This window comes from Physella acuta, unplaced genomic scaffold (genome assembly GCF_028476545.2).
Source record: "Physella acuta isolate Inbredline_101_S28 unplaced genomic scaffold, ASM2847654v3 ptg001176l, whole genome shotgun sequence".
NCBI classification, from domain to species: Eukaryota; Metazoa; Mollusca; class Gastropoda; family Physidae; genus Physella; species Physella acuta.
Genome location: NW_026732693.1, coordinates 369,953 through 395,977, shown reverse-complemented (window position 1 = coordinate 395,977; position 26,025 = coordinate 369,953). Strand labels below are relative to the sequence as shown.

Sequence of the window (26,025 nt, the reverse complement as noted above, 5' to 3'; positions counted from 1 at the left end):
ATTTATATTAAAATCTCCCAATATGATATATTCATTGTTAGTAGATAAAACGGTATCCATCATGGAGCAAAAACGATCATACCAATCCATGTTTTCACAGGGATTTCTATAAAGGAAGCAAATTAAAATTGCCGGATGGTGTTTGCTTTTTTCGAGTTCAATCCAAATACATTCTATATTGTCCGTTGACAGATCCATCCTGTACTTGAAACGAATTGAGGAGTGGACATAGACACAAAGGCCAGTTTCTTTGTGTAAGGATGGGTCTCGGCGTATTAGGTTATAATCAGAGACGGATATCTCAACATCATTTATAAAAGATTGTAATCGAGTTTCAGAGAAACCAAAGATATGGAAAGGATTGTTGGAATTGTTTAAAATTTTTAGAACTTCATGGTGTTTATTAAATATGTGGAAAATATTTAAATGGCCCAATTTTAGCCCACTTTGTGAGGGCCAGGATGATGAAAATAGACAATGCATAAAGATAATAAAATATCAATGAATAAGAGATGTTATAAACAAAAATCAATATAATGAACTAATTAAACAGAATCAATATAATTGTCTTACAATTACACGCTTTGTTATACGATAAACAAACACTCGCTGCTCTTCACACTGCCTTCACTATAATTAAAATAGTACAGTGAGCTAAACTAGTAAATAGTAAGTGAAAAAAGTTAGGTTCCAGGAAGGCGCTTAAGCGACAACATTAGAGCTTGATGAAGCAACAAAGGGCTAAAGCCCATTAAGTGATGTAAGCCTGGGCTAGAGTTCAATTGATCTGAAGATATTGTTGGAAGCAAATCAACAGTCGAATCCAAATCAGACGTTGTACCTTTTACGTTTGAAAGTTGCACATGGTCTTTATCTGTTAAGCTGACGGCTCTTTGGGGATACTTTATATTTTTAGCAAGAATGCTGCTTCCAATTTTAGTCAAATGAATACTGTCACTGTACAAGCGTTGTCTCGGGGCTCCTGACTTCGCAGTGAAAAAAGGTGTATTGTTTATAAAACAGTATTTATAACTAATGCAGAAAGATTGTAAAAATCTATTATTTATATCTATCAACTGCCTACCCTTGCCCCGACATGGGGGTACGATGGATGAAAATCGGATTGTTGCGTTGGGAAATTTGTGAGTGATACTTCTCACAATGTCTAGCATATTAGCTTGTGACAGCCTGACGTTTGATAGACTGTCGTTGACACCACAATGTAAGGTTACAGTTGTGGTATTAGAGTCACGTGATCGGCTACTAATAATGTCCCTAATTTTTTCAAAATTTGCCCCAGGCAGCGCTATTACCGATACACGCTCGTAATGATCCGTGGCCATTATATCAGGATGGAGACCTTTAAGTGTAGAGTCACCAAGGATCAAATGGTGTTTCGTTGTTTGGTTGGTATAGGGGGCGGCGACATGTTGTGTGCTATCTCTATTAGTGGCATAGTGAGTAGAGCGTTGGACAACAGGGACATGAACAGCCTTGACCGTTGGGACGCTGTATTGTGTAGAATTGCTTTTAGTTCGTGGTCGTTGCAGGGTGCTGGGACTCGAATGTTCCGATGGTTTGATTCGCGCTCTGTCATCACGTTGTGTAATTTTAACAGGGATTGGGAACGGAGCTTCTTGCATGATGCCTGCCGATGTGATTTTTGTATCATTTATTAGTTGTTGTTGATTATCCTCACATGTTGAGGTGGATATTGTGCTGCAAGAGGGTTTCTTGGTTGTGAGGAGTTTCTTTAGTGACGCAGAAATATTTTCTTGATCAATCAAACGTTTCTTAAGGTTAACGTGTATATCTTTGCAGCTATGCACTTCATTAGATAGTCTCTTGACTTCATCCCTTAAGACAGCGTTTTCGACTCGGAGTTGTTCTAGTTGGCTGTTAAACAGCAATTTCTCCGCTTTAAAAGCTTTTTTAACACAGGTGATCTCGTTAAGAATAAACGATCTTAAGTTATTATCCAGTTGTGTGGTTTGAAGAAATGATATTTTTGGACTAAGCAAATCAGTTGGTTGAGATAGGTTTGATGAAAATGTATAGTTATTTATAGGTGTTACACAATCTAACGGATTGGTATTGATCGTATCCTCTGCACATTGATTGTCACTGTTGGAAGCAGACATAATCATGGGCGGTGAAATGGGTAGCTCCAATACTCTGGGTGGGGACAGTGAAGGTGGTGGTGACAGTGATAGTGGCGGCGACATGGGTAGAGGCATGTCGACAGCTTTGTCTGTTGTAATTAGGTTATTTAAAATACAGCAAAATTCCGAATCCACCCAAACAGACACAACGTTAGATTTTCCCTGTACCATAATTTTGTTATTCGTGTGGTACAGATGGACAGACAGCCCTGGTAATTTATAATTATCTTCAACATTGGCGCCATCATCATCCCTTCTTTCCTCAACAACACCAGCATATTTAGTTTTGAAGATTCTTTTTACTTTTTCATAGCTAATTGAGTTTCTAAAGGCAATGATAACGCATTGTCCTCCATCTTTCTTTTGAAAATGAATATCATCCGCTGCACAAATGTTAGCAATCTTTTTTGATATAGCTTTTTCTTTATTTAAACGATACTTCTTAGCTCTGCTGCTTCTGGTGACAACACCAGTCCCTAACATTTTCACTCACCAGTAAAATTAAAATATCATGCTGACATCAGTAGAAATAGATGAAAAAGAAAACGAATCATCAGTAGATCTACAACAACTAAGAATATAGATATCCGGTTTACATTTTATTACAATGGATGAGACAATAAAATAAAAACTTAAAATATCACAATAAGAACCGGCTAGTAAATTAGTATTAAACTACATTCTCAACCCTAATGGATGAGTAGTACTTCCCTTAGATTTATTTGGATTAAATAGTGAATAAAAACACTAAAAACTATGAAAGAAAGTTGACATCAATTCCGGAAGTAAACAAGTTGACGCCATTTTTTACTATCTTTCCATTAATGTTGTTGTGTTTCCGTTGTTGTGTGTCTGTTGTTGTGTTTCCGTTGTTGTGTTTCCGTTTTTGTGTTTCCGTTGTTGTGTTTCTGTTGTTGTGGTAACATTGTTGTGTTTCCGTTGTTGTGTTTCCGTTGTTGTGTTTCCGTTGCTGTGTTTCTGTTGTTGTTGTAACATTGTTGTGACACTTAATGTCTCGTCATGGCTCAATGATTCGTCCTTACTGACTCAACGACTCGCCTTTACCGACTCAATGACTCGCCTTTACCGACTCAATGACTCGCCTTTGCTGATTAAATAATTCGTCCTTACTGACTCAATGACTCATGCCACCTGACTCAATGACTCGTCCTTACTTACCAAATGACTTGCCCTTCTAGGTTGAAGTTGTGTAAATAACAATTCCAATTCAAATTTTAAAAATAAAAAAAATATTGTCTAACCATTTTTTCCCCAATAAAGACAACTTCTAAAAACTTGTCAATACAGGCTGACAAAGCGAAACTGTCGTCTGCATTTGCCTTTGCAAAAGTCGGAATCGTCTTCAACTCGGCCTTGAACTTCCTCTTCTATTGCTTCTCGGGGAGACGCTTCCGGATGGAGCTGCTGAAACTGCTGGGTCTCGTGGATAAGGACGCCCAGCTATCCAGTCTTGTGGATCACACCTCGTCATCCATGAGCTCGGCAAGATCCACATCCAGCACCGGCATCTGATGAGTTGACGGACAGCACCGGCATCTGATGAGTTGACGGACAGCACCGGCATCTGATGAGTTGACGGACAGCACCGGCATCTGATGAGTTGACGGACAGCACCGGCATCTGATGAGTTGACGGACAGCACCGGCATCTGATGAGTTGACGGACAGCACCGGCATCTGATGAGTTGACGGACAGCACCGGCATCTGATGAGTTGACGGACAGCACCGGCATCTGATGAGTTGACGGACAGCACCGGCATCTGATGAGTTGACGGACAGCACCGGCATCTGATGAGTTGACGGACAGCATCTGATGACCTGACGGACAGCACCGGCATCTGATGACCTGACGGACAGCATCTGATGAACTGACGGACAGCATCTGATGACCTGACGGACAGCACCGGCATCTGATGACCTGACGGACAGCATCGATACCGATGACGTCACGTGTTCAGATGTTGATATGAATATGACCCCAGCGATAAGAATGACGTCACATGTTTACGAGTTGATAACACCAGGGAATGGAGCAGAATTTTCCTACAAAATCGCGAAAATTACATATAGTTAAATAATGGTTAGATTTTTTAAGAAAATCTACCAGCCCTGCCCCGAACGAAATGGAAATTAATTAGAAAATATATACTTTTATCAGTGTCCGCCCGCCCCCCCCCCCCCACCCCCCCTCCGCCTGAAAATTAGTCCGCCTCCCCGAAAATATAAAGTGCATCACCTCCCCTCCCCCCGGAGAAAAAAGTCTGGAAGAAACACTGCGTACACCCTTGTCATTACCTAGACAATTAAACTAACCCTAAGCCTAGATTTATACCTAAGCCTAACCCAAGTCGTTACCTAGACAATTAAACTAGTCCTAAGCCTAGATTTATACATAAACCTAACCCAAGTCGCCTTTTTTTTTCCCGGACGGTAACAAAATAAATAATTAGTCACATTATTTTGTTTATATACACACACTGTATATATTACCATTTTGCGTAAATAATTTTTTCATAATTAAGAATAAACATTTTTTTTGTTGTATTATGTATGTATTAAACATTTGTTTTTTACCAAGTGATATTATAACAATGAACATAATTATATTAAGCTTTCTCTTATCAGTCAGTGTAGTCAGTGGCGTAGCGAGGTCGGGTGTCACCCGGCGCGGCACTTAATGGTGTCACCCCCCCCCCCCCCCCCAGAGGCGTAGCGACCCTTACCGGGGACAAATTTTCGATTTGCACCCCCCCCCTCAAACTTTCGATTTGCACCCCCCCTCAAGTTTTTCTCTATATATTTTGCTATTTTTTGCCTTGATGTCACTCCCCTAAATGGTGTCACCCGGTGCGGTCCGCACCCCCCGCCCCCCCCCCTCGCTACGCCTCTGAGTGTAGTAGGTCTTTAGTCTGTGCTACACGCTCATATTTAGGTTATTGTGTTGGTAAATACTGGCTCAGCTTTAATATACCACTGTCGATCAAACAATTAAAAGATGTCCTGAATATATTTATTGCCACATTGTGGGCTATCCATAAATAACGTCACATTTTACTCTTCCCACCCCCCCCCCCCCCGACAGTTAAAGAACATTTACCTAGTATTTAAATATATTTTCAATCGTGAGCCTTGCCTGTCTATATCTGCTAGTTTTGTTAAGTCTCCATGGTGAACTATCTGTGGTATGCTGTTGCTTTGTTTTGATTCACGACAAAGAAGATTAAAGTAGCTGAAGTAGAGTTCACATGTTTCTATGACCTCAGGATATGAAAGGATAATGTGGTCACCATTAAAACCTAAAATGTTCAGATAGAATCAGATAGATTAAGATTAGCAACATGATTATGATATTTATGACATGTAGCTTTACCTGATTCACTCGTGATTTAGTTCTTAGCTTGATGATTCAATGTATACAAAGTTATATAAATATGAATGTAATATTGTTAAAATTTATATATATATATATATATATATATATATATATATATATATATATATATATATATATATATATATATATATTTGAGAATTATGGCGTGCTCTGTTACAAAAACAAAAGATTGAAGGACACGCCCAGATGTAGACTCACATACAAAATAACTCTTGTTTCCCCACTTTGTGGTAATGAGTCATGTCCCTTGTCAAGTCAAACAATCCTATTGAAAGTTAAATGACATTAATTGAAGTGAGGTAATGACGTTGATGAGTTTGTGACACGATTAAACATAACACTCCACCCCCCCCCCCATACACACACTTTACCCCTCCATTTAAGGCAATAAAAATGACCATTTATTCTTGGCCATCGCAACACAAACATGGACCATTTACTTTTGGTCCACAAAACATAAACATGGACCATTTACTTTTGGTCCACAAAATATAAACATGGACCATTTACTTTTGGTCCACAAAACATAAACATGGACCATTTATTTTTAGTCCACAAAATATAAACATGGACTATTTATTTTTGGTCCACAACACAAAACAATGACCATTTATTTTTGGTCAACACAACACAAAACAATGACAATTTATTCTTGGTCAATACAACACAAAACAATGACCGTTTATTCATGGTCCACAAAGCACAAACATAGACCATTTATTCAGTTTTTTGTTCAATATTTTTTATAATCACAATGTATTATTTTTAAAGATATCTAAAGTTTAAAATGTCATGTTGTTAAAGATTATTTAATGTACACATGTTTTTAAAAAGCATATTTTTAAAGTACTTTATGTCTGGTTCAATGTATGCCGTATTTCATATCTTTATTGCAATATACTAGAGTCTCGAATTACGTACTCTCTGCTTTGAGAATGACTCGAAGTATGAACTGTTCAATGAACTTAACTATCTACTGGAGTGAGTTTGTACCCTGAGATACCCCTTTACAAAACACGAGTGTTGTGCTATAGGTTCAATGCAGTTTAGTACTCGATAGCTCAAGGGGAGGAGGCAGGTTTTTCTCATGGGTGGGGGTTTTCAAATTCTATCTCTTTACACATACTCACACATATACACATATTATCTTATAATCTATAAATCAATCAATCTTTATATATATATATATATATATATATATATATATATATATATATATATATATATATATATATATATATATATATATATATATATATATATATATATATATATATATAGTAAGAACGTGTAATTGTCATATGACATGTGACATTCAAAATTTAGAAATTGTAGGTATTTTTGCCAATAGCACTATTTTAACTTGAGCTGGTATTAGCACCCCAGTCCTATGTACATGAATAATGTTGATGCGACTCTCAAAGTTTAAATCACATAATAGACAGTGATGTAATTGTGTAAATGTATATGAACTAATTAATACAGACATGTGCATCAACCGAATACGTTAAATTACTTTATTTAACAAATATTTCTAGTTTTATTTCGTTTTAATGTGTATATAAACAAATACCAATGCTTATATATATATATATATATATATATATATATATATATATATATATATATATATATATATATATATATATATATATATAATGCTCTATTACATATTTGTATTTAGATCGGTGGTATCTCATCAAGGAAACATCTTGTTTCAAATGTTTCTGTATCAATGTGTTTGTTTACCCTGATGCAAATAAAATGCGTTAAAAAAAAATTAAAAGTGTTCATTTTGGCAGAGAATTATGAATTCTCATCAACTTTTTTTTTGTGTTTGCTTAACATTTAGATAACTCCTAATAAACACATTTTTTTTCACTATCTGAGAATCGACGTAAACAACACGGACAAATTAGTTAAGGTTTGAAATTATTATTTTACCACAAATTTTTTATTAAATAACCATTTCAATCCCACCTAAACACGTTGTTTAGCGTGTGCTTTGAGTGAAACTCTATAGAAAGCGTCTATATTTAGTTATAAATGACGCCGCCTACCCAGCCATTTTATTTGTGAAATGATCACAGCACACCAGCTAAACTAGCTACTCTAAACACGGCTAAATAGAAAAAAGTGATTCTTTAAAAAGCAACCTCCTAATTTGCGCCTACAGTGATGTCAATATATCAAGCATCTAATTATCTTCCTTTAAAAAATTATAATAAAAAGGTGTTGAAAGCTGTGGAAAAAGTTGTTGAGTGGAGACGACTTTTTTGGTAAAATATGAGCATAGAAATAAATGCAAAAAAAAATTGAAAATAACAAAGGGTATAGAAATGTAAATTTTTTATTTTAACGGGACATATATTACATTATTTTTGGGATTTATAGTTAATCCCATCGACCTTTCACTAGAAAAATTTCCTTTTCATTTAACAAATTTCGGACACATTTATCCCCCTTTCACACATTTTTGTATTTTTACTTTCTCGTATATACGAAGTATAGAGAAAGTATTGTAATCGTGCACAAAAATCAATTGAAATTTTAACAATTTTTACCCTATTACACCTCAGTCCTTTATCACATCCGAAGTATAGAGGACTTATTTTAATCGGGCAAAAATTATCAATCCAGATTTATCAAAATTAAGAGGTTTTATGCGTAATCCAGTTTGAAAAACTGGGCGTTGCAATTCTGTCCGTATGTCTGTGTGTGTGTCTGTCTGTGTGTAAACACGATAACTTGAGTACCGTTACAGCTAGGTTGATGAAATTTCATATATAAGTATTTTATCAAAATCGTTGATCACTATCAACTTTTGAGCGATTTCCGATAACCGGAAGTGGTACTTTTTCTACTTTGAATTTTTCAAAAGCCTATAACTTGAGTACTATTTCAGATAGATAAATGAAATTTCACATGTAAGTAAAAGATCTAATTCTCTACCTTCTGTTAAATTTTGAGTAATTTCCATTGACCGGAAGTAGTAATTTACGCTACTTCCGATTTCTCAAAAAACTAATGTAAATTTTAAAAGTACTAATAATATTGCGCACTATTAGGCGCTTTTTGATTTGGCGTTCACTTGGTGTGCAACTAATTTGTCTACGAGATTTTATTCTATTTTTAAAACTTTAAGTATTTAAAATGGATTAAAAATCATGTCTATAGCCCGAGTTCCCATCCCCTGTTATTTTATATAAGAATATTCGAGAAAGTTTAGGGGAGATCACTCCCGGTTTATTGTAAATAGAGAAAAAAAAAAGCCGGAAAGCCCTTACTCACAACGTCGGTTTTTAGCGCAATTTCCATTCTGGAGAATTGCGTTTATTAGCGCAATTTCCATTCTGGAGAATTGCGTTTATTAACTCGTCATTTCTGGGAATGGATGGATGAATGAGTGAATGAATGTATGGATGTATGGATGAATGTGTGTCCGGGCTTTAAGTCGTATCTCCTCAACGAAGCAATATCGATGACTAGTTCCAAAAGCAATTATGTTAAGCAAGTTACGAGGATGAACATAGGCCATAAAAATTACGGGTTTCTTTCATGGATTTCCCGGAAAAGCCAAAAAACCTCGAAAAAATGCAGTTTTTGGCCCATAACTCGGCAACCAGACCACTAAGCGACTTGAAACATGTACCAATCGATTCCTGCCATAATTTAGAACAATATTGCCGAAGAAAGTTTTCAAAAATATCCTTTCGTTCGGTCACAAAAAAAATTTTGAATTAATTAAAATTTGGACCGAATTAGTAGGCATTTTTTCCAACCACACCACACGCGTCATCACGTTCAATAGCTGCGCCATCGCGTTCCATGGCTGCGCCATCACGTTCAGTAGGCGCGCAATGGTTTTTAGTCATGTAACTCTATTGTAAATAAAACATGTAAAATACTGAAAAAAATTAATAAAAAACGTTTTAATAACTAACCAATGGTTTTACTAACCCTGCTCTTGATTTACGCTACGACAGAGCTATTTTTAGATAACATAAGGAAATTGCGCTAAAATTGTCACTGGACTTTTTAATTACCTTGTTAACTCGTCATTTCTGGGAATGGATGGATGAATGAATGTATGGATGAATGTGTGTCCGCAGCTTTAAGTCGTATCTCCTCCTCAACGAAGCAATATCGAGGACTAGTTCCAAAAGCAATTATGTTAAGCAAGTTACGAGGATGAACATAGGCCATAAAAATTCCGGGTTTCTTTCATGGATTTCCCGGAAAAGCCAAAAAACCTCGAAAAATGTAGTTTTTGGCCCATATCTCGGCAACCAGACCACTTAGCGACTTGAAACATGTACCAATCGATTCTTGCCATAATTTAGAACAATATTGCCGAAGAAAGTTTTCAAAAATATCCTTTCGTTCGGTCACACATTTTTTTTGAATTAATTAAAATTTGGACCGAATTAGTAGGCATTTTATGCAACCATACCACACGCGTCATCACGATCAATAGCTGCGCCATCACGTTCAATGGCTGCGACGTCACGTTCGGTAGCTGGGCGCGCAATGGTTTTTAGTCATGTTACTCTATTGTAAATAAAACATGTAAAATACTGAAAAAAAAAATTAATAAAAAACGTTCTAATAACTAACCAATGGTTTTACTAACCCTGCTCTTGATTTACGCTACGACAGTGCTATTTTTAGATAACACAAGGAAATTGCGCTAAAATTGTCACTAGACTTTTTTTAATTACTTGTTTATATTCTTTTTGTTAAAATGGAACATGAAAATGAAAGTTTAAAAAATTGAAACAATGTGCATAGAAATATAAAATTTTAATTAGACTTAATTGTATTAGACTTAATGTGAGATACTACATAATTCATGGGATTCAGAGTAAACAATTTTAAACTTTTTCACACAAAAATATCAATATTTTCTAACTTTCGACAAATTTATCCGGCTTTCACAAAGTCTTGTATACGTTTGAAATTAAAGAGAAAGAATCGGAGACCTTGAAGACGATGTACTCCGGTTAGAGAAATTAGTCGAAATAATCCGAGAAGACATACTCCGGTTTTTTTCGTGCAGTTGTCTCCCACCACCAGTGGTGTGTGGGAATGTGTGGGGGGATGGTCTCATACTTACCAAACGTGAACTTGTTTGTCCAACGCTCAAGGCTCTCGTCAAAATTTTTCATAGTTTCGTCCACGCTACCATAAACATGCTTTAACGGAAAACTGCGCCTACCCACAGATACAGGTATGTCCGCAAACGAAGTAAAAAAAAACTCAAGACCTGATCTCAATCTGCAAGGGTCCAATCCTGGTAAAGCGTATCCGCTGAAACCCATATCAAGTTTGTAGAATGCCAGAATGTTCTTCAGCTGTCCTATCTCGTATAAAAAATTTCCGGCAATGGCCTTGCTCAGGTGTGTGGCGTGTGGGGTGGCAAGCAGGTATGACGTCACATCGAATGTGGGGCCGTACTGTCTCCTCATGTGCATGATGCCATCATTGTACCGGTAGAATAACATCTCCGCAGGTGTTTTATCATCTGGTATGGGATAAGCTACGTCCTTGGTGCTAGGGTTACCTTGAAGCTGTTTGATCATTATAAGAAGTCTGGTCGTTTTGAGCGCAACCACTTCTGTCGTCTGAAAGATGATTAAACACTTAAGCTCATTTTTTTTCACAGAGATAGGACTAAAGCATTAAATAATTAGTGAACATTTCACTGTGCTCTTTAAAGTTTCAAAATAAAGCACTCAGACGCTTTTCTGGTACTAAATAGCTTAATTGAGATGTTATAGTAAAACGCTATTAATAAAAATAGATGAAATTGAGATATTTTCCGCATTTATACATTTTATATATACATATATATAAAACATTTTTAAAAAAAACGAGTTTAATTATTCTATTGTTGCAGTTTATTTATTTCTACTTTTGTCTTAGAGTGTATGTCTTCGTTGAAATATTTAGTAAAATAGTGTTCATAAAGAAATGTGTTAAAAACATTGGGGTCGGAGGAGCTTCGTAATTAACTTTATTATATACCAGAGTCAACCGACAAAAGATCCCCCCTTCTCTTTCCCCTATGTAACAGCGTCAGGTAACATAAAAAACAATAATACAGTGATACATTATTTACCTTTAAAGAGATGGACATGATGACTTTCAAACAGTTTTCCTGTATTCTCTCTGGAAAAACATAAAAATGACATATACATATACGTACTATAAGCCTATACAAAAGCATTCAAAATACTGACAAATGAAAATACTGACCACATCACAACAAATGCAAAGTATTTATTACTCTATCTAAATAATAAATTGCTTATGAAATCGTAAGCTTAAATGAGACAAACACATTGAATACATTAGAACAGGGGTTCCCAACCCCGTGCCCGCGGGCGCCATGGCGCCCGCCGAACGATTCGTATGTACCCGCCTCTCACTATTCGATAGAGACAGAATTTTTTTCATAAACATTATGGAAAGGTTGAAGGGAATGGAAATCGAAAGTTTGAGGGGGGGGGGGGGGGGTGCAAATAGAAAGTTTGAGGGAGGTGCAAATCGAAAACTTGAGGAGGGGTGCAAATCGAAAGTTTGAGGGGGGTGCAAATCGAAAGTTTTGTCCCCGGGTTACGGGAAGGGTCGCTACGCCTCTGGAAGGAGTTTGTCGATTTAAAATAGGTGGTACCCTTCCACCCTACCGATATTTTAGAATGTGCTCTAGAGTAAAAAAAAAAGGTTGGGAACCCCTGCATTAGAACAACCAAGCGCTGAACAAAGTAATGTAGAGCAGGGCCACTTCACCGACAGCAGACACCACTACTTCATCGGTATAGCAAATTTGTCTTAGCTTTCAAAGCTGGAAGAATATGGAATTGCATGGGGAGTGCCCTCCCTTGGAGCCTACATGTGGGGGGGGGGGGGGGAATTTTGAAGGACTTCTTTAAGAGCGTTCCGCCATTTCAATTGCCGTAGTGAAAGTAATTAATTTCAGAATTAACATAGAATAAACATTACTGAAAAATCAAGTCAATTTTAATCAGTTATTATTCATTTAGGAAAATCTAGGGATGTTACAATTTTTTTTTCTGCAAATATGCTCGCAATCACGTCCAAAAAATTATAATTTAGCCTATATAATTTTAGATATTTTTGAAAAGAATGTAAAGTAACCCATTCATGTAAAACTTTAAAAAATATACCGGGACTGATCTCCCCTAAACTTTCTAGAATATTCTTACACAACACTACGGGGGATGGCAACTCGAGATATAGACATTATTGTTAATCCATTTTAAATTACTTAAACTTTCTAAAATAGAATAGAATCTCGTAGATAAAACAATTGCACACCAAGTGAATGCCAAACAAAATGTGTATAATAGCGCGGGATATTATTAGTACTTTATAAATTCACATGCGTTTTTGAGAAATCGGAAATAGCGTAAATTACTACTTCCGGTCAACGGAAATTACTCGAAATTTGAGAGAAGGCGGAGAATTTGGTCTTTTACTTACATGTAAAATTTCGTTTATCTATCTGAAATAGTACTCAAGAGATATTGAGATATTGAAACTAGAAAAAGGTTATCGAAAATCGCTGAAAAATTTATACAGATTTACAAATTTGATTTAATACGTATATATGAAATTTCATCAACCTAGCTGTAACGGTACTCAAGTTATCGTGTTCACAGACACACCTACACACACACAGACATACGAACAAGGTTGCAAAACTATGTTTTCCGACTCAGGGAATACTTTATCCATACTTCGTATAAGAGAAAGTAAAAATCAGCGGTGTTACTTTTAATTATACTGTCTGCTAAACGAATAAGGGAATCTGGTGGTTTTGTAACCGCTACATCCAGCACAGCAGTCTGGCAATATTCCATTTGACCACGCAGTTTGATGCACGTACTGGCATATTTACAGGCATGATTAAATATATTGAAAATAGCCCCGACTGGAAAATCTTTATAAAAACACACACGTTCAGACATCGGTTAAGAACCCGTAACTTGTGGAATGGTCGTCATGAACTTCACTAGGCCACAACCCCGCTAGTTAAGTTCATGTTTAGTAGTTTTATTTTAAATATGGTGTGGAATTAGTTGTGTTTGAGTAAGGGATCTACAAATGTTGTGCACAAAAATTATTTTAAAATGTGCAAGAAAAAAATAATTGAAAAACAAATTAAAAAAGAATTACGTGGCCATAACCTACAGACAAAGGTCTTAATAGCCACTTCGATAAATTAACTAAATTAACTACACATTTTTATTAATTTAATCTAATTTAGATTCTGGGCTAGTAAATTCTGTTGCGGTTGAGTGGATTAATAAATACAGTTTAGTTGATAATCTCGAAATAATCCGAACTAGGGCATTAGGCCACGCCTAAATACCTGTATGGACTAAACTTTGAAAATAGTCACGTGTTTATCAAGACCAATCTAAATTGACATTGAGAAAATTCTTATCATCCTATCAAATTTCACTTTTTAAACCACACTTTATAGTTGTTTAAATATAATTAATGATTGGATAATTAAATGGTATCGTTAGGCCTTTATTTAAATTGTGCACCCTAAAAATTATGTATAAATGACTTACGAAGTATAAATACAAAAAGGCAACTTACCTGTCTAAAAGCTCAGAGGAAATTAGAGCTATAGATGAACTGATTAAAATGTCATTTGTCCATTTTCATCGGTTAGATAATATTTGTCCATTTTCATTGGCCAGCTATTTTACGTCAGTGAGATTATGAAGCACCAAGATAAGAAATTTACTTGCCTCAGTCTCTAAAATAAATATAGTATTCATACTTTTCGCTCCAATTATAATCTAGTTTTAATTTACTTTACAGAAAATTAACTTAATTTTTTAAACGCGTAATATTGTAAAAAAAAAAAAAAAACGAAATCTATCAACTGCTTACAATAATTTTAAAGTCAGCCTTACTGTCCTTGACTACCGTTCTCAGCAGCAAAGTTTGTGCTAAACTGTCCAGTTTTGAAACCGCAATCTCTGATTGGTCAATCAAACAAAGGACGGACGCTAGGCCAGGCCTGACCACAGCGCTTGTGGTGCCATCTAATATTTTATCAAAACACTGTACTTTGTACGCTGACTTTTTAAATCTTTTCGCACACACACCCTGGCTGGAATAGAAGGTATCGTAACATTATTAATTCTTAGCATCAGTTTTTGGTAAAATTAACATTAGTATTGTCGTAACTATGAAATGATTATTACTTTCTTCTTTTATATAAATAGTTAGGCCCTGTAGTTTATTAATTCCTTTGACGACCCCCCCTCCCCTAGCATTTTACGATTGTAAAATTTGTGTCGCAAATATTAAGGCCATTTTGAGACGATAAAATTCAATCAAGATTTTCCTGTAAAATGAGCAATTTTTATTCATTCACAAATTTGTATTTTCACGTTTTATACACCATTATATTATACTAGCTGCATCCCGTGCTCCGCCACGGTAAATCTTTCTTAAATGTACCAACTTGGGAACAGAACAAAACTAAACACAACACAAACGAACGCAAAAATAAACACAAACGAAAAAACAAACACAACACTCATAACATAAACACAATTTAAATGCAATCATAAAGGCATATTGCTCACAGTCTAGCCTGTAGCGCCAAATCGCGCCCTTTCCGGTGATTTGCACCCCCCCCCTCAAACTTTCGATTTGCACCCTTGTCCCCCCCCCCTCCCTAAGACTTCCGATTTCCATCACCCCCCTCCCCCTCGCAAATTTTTTCCAACCCACTTTGGCGCCCCCTAAGGTCGGCACCCGGGGACATATGCCCTCCCCCCCCCCCTCGCTACGCCTCTCCTATAAAACCCGAAAGATAGAATAATAATTAGAAAACAGTATAAATAATAGGCAGTATCTATAATATAAGCGGGCTGTGTCTGTCCGTCATCGCTATAGATTTTGGGACTATAAAAGTAAAAATCTATGCCCCCCCCCCCCCCCCCCATCGCTACGCCTCTCCTATAAAACCCCTAGCTTTTCCGCAAACCGAAAGATAGAATAATAATTAGTAAACAGTATAAATAATAGGCAGTATTTAAAATATCCGTGTTTTACCTACAATATTTCACTTTATCCATTCACGCATTTTTTCCCAGTACTTTAAATTTTAAAAATTTACAATAGTTTCATAACTAAAACCATTGCGCACCGAATGAACGTGATGACGCGTCTATAATAGTGCTTAATAGTTGATTAAAAATTATAAGTAGTAAACATTACATTCAGTGAATAAAATAAATTAAAAATAGCCTTTTATCAATCAATGCTAATTATAATATTCCAACAATAATGTACTTTTACACGTCTGCATAATTTGCATTCACATTTTGCTAATTATATTATTCCAACAATTATTCCGTCTTGCAGATTTTGCATTCACATTTTTAGCGTGAGTTCAATTTATTTTTAAAATACCTCCCTTGGCAAAATTACTAAACAGTTTAATTAGATTTTTCTAACCTACAGCTATTATGTTATTAAAATGTATCCACTTTCTCTAGGAATATTAACGAAAACTATATTTGACATTGATCCTTTTAATATGTTTTAGCAATGTGCGTGTATTTAATATTCTCTTTACGTTATGCAAAATTGTACAAACAGTGGAAATTATAAAATAGCTCTATGCCACTATATAAACAAACCCAACTCTAATACTTATAATAAGACACTGCGGTGCACTGAAAAGCACAGCATGGTGCGTAGCTTACTTTTATAGTCCCAAAATCTATAGCGATGACGGACGGAAGGAAGGACACGCTCAGCCCGATTATATTATAGACTAGCTGCATCCCGTGCTCCGCCACGGTAAATCTTTTTTAAATGTACCAACCTGGGAACAGAACAAAACTAAACACAACACAAACGAACGCAAAAAAAAAACAAAAAAAAAACGAAAAAACAAACACAACACTCATAACATAGACACAATTTAAATGCAATCATACAGGCATATTGCTCACAGTCTAGCCCGTAGCGCCAAATCGCGCCCTTTCCGGTGATTTGCACCCCCTCAAACTTTCGATTTGCACCCCTTCTCCCCCCCTCCCTAAAACTTTCGATTTCCACCCCCCCCTCTCGCACATTTTTTCCAACCCACTTTGGCGCCCCCTAAGGTCGGCACCCGGGGACATATGCCCTCCCCCCCCCCCCCCCCCCTCGCTACGCCTCTCCTATAAAACCCGAAAGATAGAATAATAATTAGAAAACAGTATAAATAATAGGCAATATCTATAATATATACAATATTTCACTTTATCCATTCACGCATTTTTTTCCAGTACTTTAAATTTTAAAAATTTACAATAGAGTTTCATAACTAAAACCAATGCGCACCTAATGAACGTGATGACGCGTCTATAATAGTGCTGAATAGTTGATTAAAAATTATAAGTAATAAACAGTAGGGCCTACATTCAGTGAATAAAATAAATAAAAAATTGCCTTTTATCAATCCATGCTAATTATAATTTTCTAACAATAATTTCCTCTTACACATCCGAATAATTTGCATTCACATTTTGCTAATTATATTATTGCAACACTAATTCCTTCTATGACGAACGTATATTTGCATTCACATTTTTTATTAGCGTGAGTTTAATGTATTTTTAAATTACCTCCTTTGTCAAAATTAGAAAAGAGTTAAATTAATTTGATTTTTCTACCGTACTGTTATTATGTTATTAAAATGTATCCACTTTTTCTAGGAATATAAACGAAAATGATATTCGACATTGATCCTTTTAATATGTTTTAGCAATGTGCGTGTATTTAATATTTTCTTTAAGTTATGCAAAAGAGTAAACACAGTGGCAATTATAAAATAGCTCTATGCCGCTATATAAACAAACCCTACTCTGATACTTATAATAAGACACTGCGGTGCACTGAAAAGCACAGCATGGTGCGAATGTTTACTTTTATGGTTCCAAAATCTATAGCGATGACGGAAGGAAGGAAGGACTGACACACTACCAGCAGCGTTATATTATAGATAGTCATAAGACCTGGTCAAATGCTAGTGCAAAAATGCTAGTAGGACAAATGTATTTTACAAGTATCAACAAAGGCTAGATAAAAAAAAATGTGTAGACAAATCGACATTTTTACTGACAATTTTAGTGTGACTTTCCTTCTTAGAAAAAAAAAAATAAGATTTTATTAAATTTCTGCATATGATATTTCTTGTATATTTTAAAGATAATTAAAGGCTATATGTTTTACGTGTAAATGTAATATATATTTAATAACTAAATTTTGTAATAAGTAAATATAATTCTAAGAAGACTATTATCTATCCCGGGGGGTGGGAACTGTTTGAGTGTTTGCTAGTATGTCTGCCAACGTAGAGCTACTGTTTTTGACTGTAGTTTTTGTTTATTTAAAAGTGTAAACACCTGTAGACAGCGGGTGGCAGCAGACGGATCATCCTACCCGCCTTGTTAACACAGCCGTAGGCTACAGCACGCCTGGATCACGGCTATTGTTCTTAGTACCATATTTGACTGAGGAGTGACCAAACGTGCCATACATTACAATGTGTTCACTCAAGCGTGAACAACGGGTGGGAGTGATAGATAGAATGTGCTGTCTAGCCCTAGTTTACAGACAGATGTGAATGGCCTATTCGAACAGCCAGAACTATCGTACAATCGTATTAAACAAGCAGGACGATACTTGAGATTTAATCAAGAGGAAAGGAGCTTAGTTCACATATTAATCATCGTATGGGGAGGAGGATGGGCCCCTAGTTAAATAGCATTGTTGTTGGTGCGGGGAGGGGGGGGTTGGACGACGACGACGACTTAGTTCAAACGACAATGGTGGTAGGGTGAAGAGGACGGGACCTTCTTTCAAAAGACAATTTTTGAAAATGTTGAAAATAGATATTTATATTGTCATCAATGTTCAACTTAACTGGAAAGTATGAACGAAATGGCTGCATTGGAAGTGGGTCAAAAGTAACAAGTTATGCCACCAACCCGCAAACAAATAAACAAACAAACATTGCTAACTAAATAAAAGCTTGTACTCAAAAGGGAAAAGTCGCAAATCATTCACTCGTATTGTATAAACGTTATGTATATTAAATTGTGTAAATTTGTAATTTCAGAGAAATTTTTCAACTACTAGACAAGCTACGAAAAATAAAGCAAGGACCAGGTCATTCTCTGCTGAAGTAAGACATTTTAAATATTTTATCTTATAGGCCAATATAGGGGCTTACACAACTTGACTTTTGTGTTCCCTAGAATTTGTTTTTTTTTTTGCTAATTTTTATTACAAGTAAATTTATCTTTTATTAATACTATTAGTTGCTACTGTAACTAATTTTATTTGCAATTTGATAATCTTTACCTACATGTAACTTACGTGTAACTGTTTTCTTTTATCCCCTTAGAACGCTGATCTGGTCCATAAAACTGCCAAGTTTCTTCGACAGTCTAGGATCCATCTACGTCGCATTAAAAGAAATGGCATCGGTTTTTCACTGCCTGTTGAACAATTTTTCCTGACAATTTGTGACAATTTCTTGCAGCTCCGAAAGGACCACGGGGATCAGTTGGCATGACGCATTGCATGCTGTCGACCCCAAAGACTTTGAATATTAGCAAGTCAGTGGCCAGGAAGTTTATAGATAATATAAAATCAATCCGTTACACGCTGGACACCAACACAACAGACCTGGGCAGCCTTGGCTTTATTCTAGACCCGACTGAGGTATGTAGACAGAGATCGGGGATGGAGTTTTTCTTAACTGCATTTGGTGACGTCCCAGTTTTGAATCTGCGCCGAACGATATTGTTCAAGAACTGCATTGGAGTGAACGCGCTAAGGGACAGATATACAAAATATGACGAAATGCTGAAGAGATGGGCCAGCACTTATCAGTTTTTTGAAGATGACGTCATCCCCACCAACATCCCAGTTGACCACTGGTGGTGGGAAATGACAGCCCGAGACGAACCAAAGGAGAATTTTGATTTCATGGGTTATAAGGCGGTTTTAAAGCAAACGAATCCAGAATGAACTTAGCAATCTTTGTGTTAAGGTGTGACAATCTAATTCTGGTTTCTGGAGAACTTTGCATTAAATTATTTTATACATTGTTTAAGTAAAGCCACTAGGCCAGAGTGGTATCTGTCTATAACTTGCAAAATATGTTGAACTGTATAGTATGAAGTTTTGTTTTAAATACAGATTTCTATCAACGGTGTCCTTAGGTTTGGTGTCACACGGCCCCCACTCCCAAAAAAAAAAAACAACCAAGAATTAATTTTTCACACTTTTTCTTTAAATGTATGCACTGTATAATATAATGTTGATATTTAGGCCTACTTGTTAAGCTACGTGTATCAATAAAGAATTGATGTAAACGACCTATTTTTGCGTAGACTTTTACAAGAATTTCTCTTTACTTCGTGTATACAAGAAAGTAAAAATCGATCGAGATATTTGCAAATCTCGACGATTTACACCTCCCTGAGTCAGAAAAGCATAGTTTTGCAGCAATCATGTCTTTATGTCTAAGTGTGTCTTTAAATACGATAACTAGAGTACCGTTACAGCTAGGTTGATAAAATGTCATATATAAGCATTATATGAAATTTGTAGATCTGTATCAACTTTTAAGCGATTTCCGATAACCGAAAGTGGACCATTTTTTACTTTCAAATTTTTAAAAGTCTAAGATAAATGAAGTTTCACATAAGTAAAATATCTAATTCTATGCCTTCTTTTAAATTTTGAGTAATTTCCGTTGACCAGAAGTAGTAATTTATGCTATTTCCGATTTCTCAAAAACGTACTAATAATATTCCGCATTATTCTATTTTATAAGTTTAAGTAATTAAAAATGTATTAAAAATCATGTCTATATCCCGAGTTGCCATCCCGTATTGTTTTATATAAGAACGAGCCAACCGCAGCGTATCATACGCCGCTATTTAGTTGTTCCCCCTTTCCCCTAACCCCGACCCTACACCCCCCCCCCCCCCGTGAAAGCAGCCTACTCTTAGTTATTTCTTAGTTACCTCCTGTAAGTTTAAAATCGAACTAAATTATCTGCCCCTAATAGAAACCCGACTCTACGGCTCTACGAACGATTTGTAAACATTTAGCTTTGTAAACATTAAGCGTGACCACAGCTCACGCCAGACAATGTGGGGGTGGGGTGGGGGTGGTAGTGATAGTGATAGAGAGAAAGAGAGGGGACTGCAAGGAGGCGCTTGCAGCTTGTTTTCTAACGGCTCCCAGAAGAGAATTATATATATAGATATTCACGAAAGCTTAGGGGAGATCAATCCCGGTTTTATTTTGAATCAGGGGAGGTGTAAAACGTCGAGATTTGCAAAAAATGCACGATTACAAGACTTTCTTTATACTTCGTATATACCAGAAAGTAAAAACGATAGCTAGATGACAAGATGTAGCATAACTTAAAGTAAAAATATTTTGAAAGGACTGTATAGTTTGTTATTATTTATTCAAATCCGTATCAAGTTGTCCTAAATTTAGTTACAATATTAATATATTATTTATAGCATGGGCCTATCGGCTGAATTTTTTTTACCATTGACGGGAAACATGTTCAAGACAATTAATTAAATATTTATAAATTTTAATTATATTTCTCCATGGCCAACATGATATTAATTTTTAAAACGAGAGAGACTGAGACTTACTATTGTGATTGAAATGAGTGTCGTTTCATGAAAAGGAGCATTAGCAATGTAAAAAATAAATAAATAAATAAAGTATTTAAGTAGACAGAAACATAACTTTTTATTAATACTTAGAAATATAGAACATATTGCATAATTTATGGATTCATATTTAAGTGTTCTTTAGTTTTAACCAACCATTTCTAAATCTTTTTCCAAAGATTTAGCTTTGAATTACAAAACTGGACACATTCATTCGCATCCCCCCCCCCCTATCAATATATTAACATTTTTTTTTACTTTTTGTAAAATTCATCCCACTTTCATTTAATCTTGTATAAGATTGAAATTAGTGAAATGTATATGGGTTAGAGAAAAAAAACCGGAATACTCCGAGACAATGTAGGCCTATTCAAGTTAGAAAAAAAAGCCTCAATACTCCGAGATGACATACTCCGGTTTTTTCCGTGCAGTTGTCTCCCACCACCAATGGTGTGTAGGAATGTGTGGGGGGATGGTCTCATACTTACCAAACGTGAACTTATTTGCCCAACGCTCAAGGCTCTCGTCAAAACTTTTCATAGTTTCGTCCACGCTACCGTAAACATGCTTCAAAGGAAAACTACGCCTACCCACAGATACAGGGATGTCTGCAAACGAAGTAAGAAAAAATTCTAGTCCAGATCTGAATCTGCAAGGGTTCCCTCCCAGTAAGGCGTATCCTATGAAGGCCATGTCATATTTTTTGCATGCTACTATGTTCTCCAGCCCTCCTATCTCGTATAAAAAATTTCCGGCTATGGCCTTGCTCAGATGTGTGGCGTGTGGGGTGGCAAGCAGGTATGGCGTCACGTCGAATGTGGGACCGTACTGTCTCCTCATGTGCATGATGCCGTCATTGTAGATGCAGAAAAACATCTCCGCTGGGGCTTTATCCGATGGTGTCCTATATGGTAAGTCTTCAGATTTAGGGTTACCTTGAAACTGTTTGATCATTTGAAGGAGGCTGGTCGTTTTGAGCATGATTACCTCGGTTGTCTGAAAAAATGATTATATTTGTAAAATATCTCATTTCACAGAGACAGAATTAAAGGATAATTTGAACAATTAATGCATTTTTTTTAATCAGCCTCACTCTCACTCTTTAATTGTACTAAATAGTTGAAATGAGCTCTTGTACTAAAATAACATTAAACATATTTGTAATTTATGATTTATTAACTTTTTTTTTATTTCTCAATGCACGGGAAAAATATTTTAGTACACGTATTCATTGCATAATATTATAGGGATCCACGCTTTTCTTTCTAGTTTTTTAAGTAGTAGTTCATTATTCGATATTTACAGAACCTCATTTATTTTCTCCTTTTTAGTGCTTTATTACATAAAAGTTTGTTATTAAAACGTTTTCTATGCATTTATTCAGTAGCTTAAAACTTGCATGACTAAAAAAAACCATTGCGCACCAAATGAACATGAAATTGCGCGTATAATAGTGCTTATAAATAGTAGGTAATTTTTTTTTTTTTTTTTTTTTTAAATTTGAATTTACTCATAAAAAAATAACTAGGTATCCGATTAAGTAAAGTTTGATATCAGATTGCATTGTCATCGGGTCTTGATCCACGTGCTAAGTTTAAAACGAATCGGTCACTTAGGAGTGCTAGAAATTTCGCTCGGCAATTTCGATCTATAACAACAGAGGAAGCAAATTAAATAAAAGCATGTTGAAAATGCCACAACTTACCCTTAAAGAGATAGACATGATGCGGGAACAACAAACGCAACTGTGCAGGTCTTCCTGTCTAGAAATAAATTAACATCATAAATATATAAGTCTATATTTGTATGTCTGGGTGGTAGAGTGGAAACTAAGACCCAACAAATGAAGTGCTGATATTGTTTACATTTGAATAAGTGATGACAGCGTTAACTGATATCCCGTGCTGATATTTTAGCGACACCTCAAACATGAGTGGGGCTTGGCGTCGGTAAATTAACATAATAATGGCGGATTGTAGTTAAACACACACATTGAATCAAATTAATTTTTAATTAGATCGCGGCAACTATTTTAAAAATAAATTTTCAGAAAAATGAATTAAATTATAGGCATTCGAACTATTAGAAATTCGCCCCGAACTAATATTAATTTTTTTTTATTTAATATAGGCCTACAATTAATATGAAATTAATATAATATTAATATAAAACTTGTGTCAAAACAAGACTAATAAACACAGTCGACAACTTACCTGTCTAGGAGAGAAAGGAAAAGAACGCCCCGGTTCAACTGATTAAAATGTTAATTGTCCAGATAACATTACGTCGTTGAGTTAATGAAGTAATTAACTAAGAACCTAAGTCTCTTAAATAAACGCAATACTGGCTTAATGTAGATACACTTTGTTCCAATTATGATCTAGGTTTAAAATTCATTTTACTGAAAATTATATTGTTGTATTAACGATTAATAATGTAAAAATAATCTACATCTCGCAAAAAAGTTGCAGTTTTGCCTAATTGCAAATGACCTACTTAATCAGCACCGAGGCTTATGTTTGAAAACGCAATCTCTGATTGGTCAATATAACAAAGCATGGTCGCTAGGCCAGCTAAGCTGTGTTCTGCTTCATGTCCGGCCTTATGCTCACTTATGTAGTCTGGTTTTAATGTATCAAAAAATGGTACACTACAGGAAACAAATATATACGCCAAAACCCCCTAATAAAACAATGTATCGAAACATTTTCATTTTTAAGCAATAATTTTTTGGCTGAATGTACATAAAAGGACGTCTCACATAAAATATATAGGGACATTTTATTTTATATTAGAAATAGCCATTATATATATATATATATAGGACATTTTATTTTATATTAGAAATAGCCATTATATATATATATATATAGGACATTTTATTTTATATTAGAAATAGCCATTATATATATATATATATATATATATATATATATATATATATATATATATATATATGTATAATATCTATGTCCATCCATATATAAATATATATATATATATATATATATGTATAATATCTATGTCCATCCATATATAAATATATATATTTATATATATATATATATATATATATATATATATATATATATATATATATATATATATATATATATATATATACCTAATGTAATTGTTTAAACTTTAATACAACACCAGGGTAAAAGTTCTGTCTGCTCATATAGAGCTGTTGATTGTGACCATAGTTTTTATTTATATTAAATTGTAAATATCTATATATTGCTGGGGCGGGGGGTGGGGGGGGGGGGGCAGCATCACCCTACCCACCTTGTATGATCCACACCGCGCCTCACTCACGGCCTTTATTCTTACCACGTTTAGTAAGGACTGACCAAACGTGCCGGCATTACATTCAATGAATCCACTGGGGCGTTAACAAGACACCTGTGTAGGGATAGAGGCTTGACTGTTTAAAAGATTCAAGTTGGGTGCCTTCTGTTTACTGAACCATGCCCAAACTGGGCTATCAGTTGCTCGTACAGACGAGTAGCCCTAGATTACAGTTGTCAAGTGCGCTTTCCAACAACGAGACTGATCGTAAAACCCACCTACGCTAATGATAAAAGCTGGGGATGTTGGGGGGGGGGGGCATTGTTTGCACTATCGTCAAATTTCATTAGTAAAATATGTCGTTTAACTGTGTAAGTGTATGGGTTATCTTACTTTCACTTTAAAAATGAAACAAAGTTAAGGTCAAAGGGAGACAATCATGAAATTTTTGCGCGATTAACTCGCTTTAATATTTTTAAAAAAATGAACATTTGTTGGGGAAACAGTTAAAATTTAAGACACTTCAATCCAAACTTCAACTAAACGATTTAGTTCAACACTTGACAGTAGGCCTCAACCGCTGACAATGCAGTGTACCATAAGCATTTATAAATAAATCGTATATTCATTTTTAAAAAAAAATTAAATATCGCTAGATCTATATGTTGTTGAAATTGAATAACATTCGCTGCACTCTTTTGATACACACATGATTTGAGTCAAGGGATTTCAATAGGGTAAATAGGTTTATTAAAACAAGCTTTTCAAAATAACATTACAAAATAATCACGTCTGTTTTTTTTAATAGTCTAAGGGAGGCAAACATGAAATTATTTCACTTCGTTCTTTATGCGTGATTATCTCGCTCTATTATTTTTATATTGTTGAAAAAAAAATGAAGGTAAAGCTCATATTTACTGAATATCAATCACAAAATCGAATTTTTAAAATGTTACTTTCTTTTTTAACTACCTTACATTTAGATTTTTTTAAAGAAAAAAATATGAATAATTTAAACTCATTTTGAACTAGAACTAATAGTTTCTTTTCCTTCGAATACACATACATTCACAAGCACACAGGCACACACTTACACAGACGCACGCAGGCACACACACGTATATATGTGATGGTGACGTCAGAAAATGAGATGACCACATGGGGTTTGAAAAAAACAAACTCTCACAATCACATTCACACCCGGAAGACGCTGACAAGCCTACAAAATCAACATTTGTTTCTGTACTATATCGTCTACTAGCCGTCCCGGCCAGGCCCTGCACTGGCATCTCTGAAAAACGTATCTGTAATGGACCATAACGTGTGTGTTTAGCAATCAGCATTTACCCGACATTGCCCACCCTAACCACAACCAACCAAAACTCAAAAAAAC

The 26,025-nt window shown here is 35.4% G+C and overlaps 1 protein-coding gene across 6 annotated transcripts in view; it reads left to right on the top strand.

Moving 5' to 3' along the window:
• Positions 1 to 4,345, top strand: part of LOC131956780 (putative G-protein coupled receptor 139) — a 45,085-nt gene extending 40,740 nt beyond the window's left edge. For all 6 annotated transcript variants that reach the window (XM_059321358.1, XM_059321357.1, XM_059321361.1 and 3 more), the window contains exon 6: positions 3,471 to 4,345. In XM_059321358.1, the coding sequence (XP_059177341.1) occupies positions 3,471 to 3,695 (225 nt within the window). In that variant the 3' untranslated portion in view covers positions 3,696 to 4,345. The remainder of the gene's footprint in view (positions 1 to 3,470) is intronic.
• The last annotated feature ends 21,680 nt before the right edge of the window (positions 4,346 to 26,025 follow it).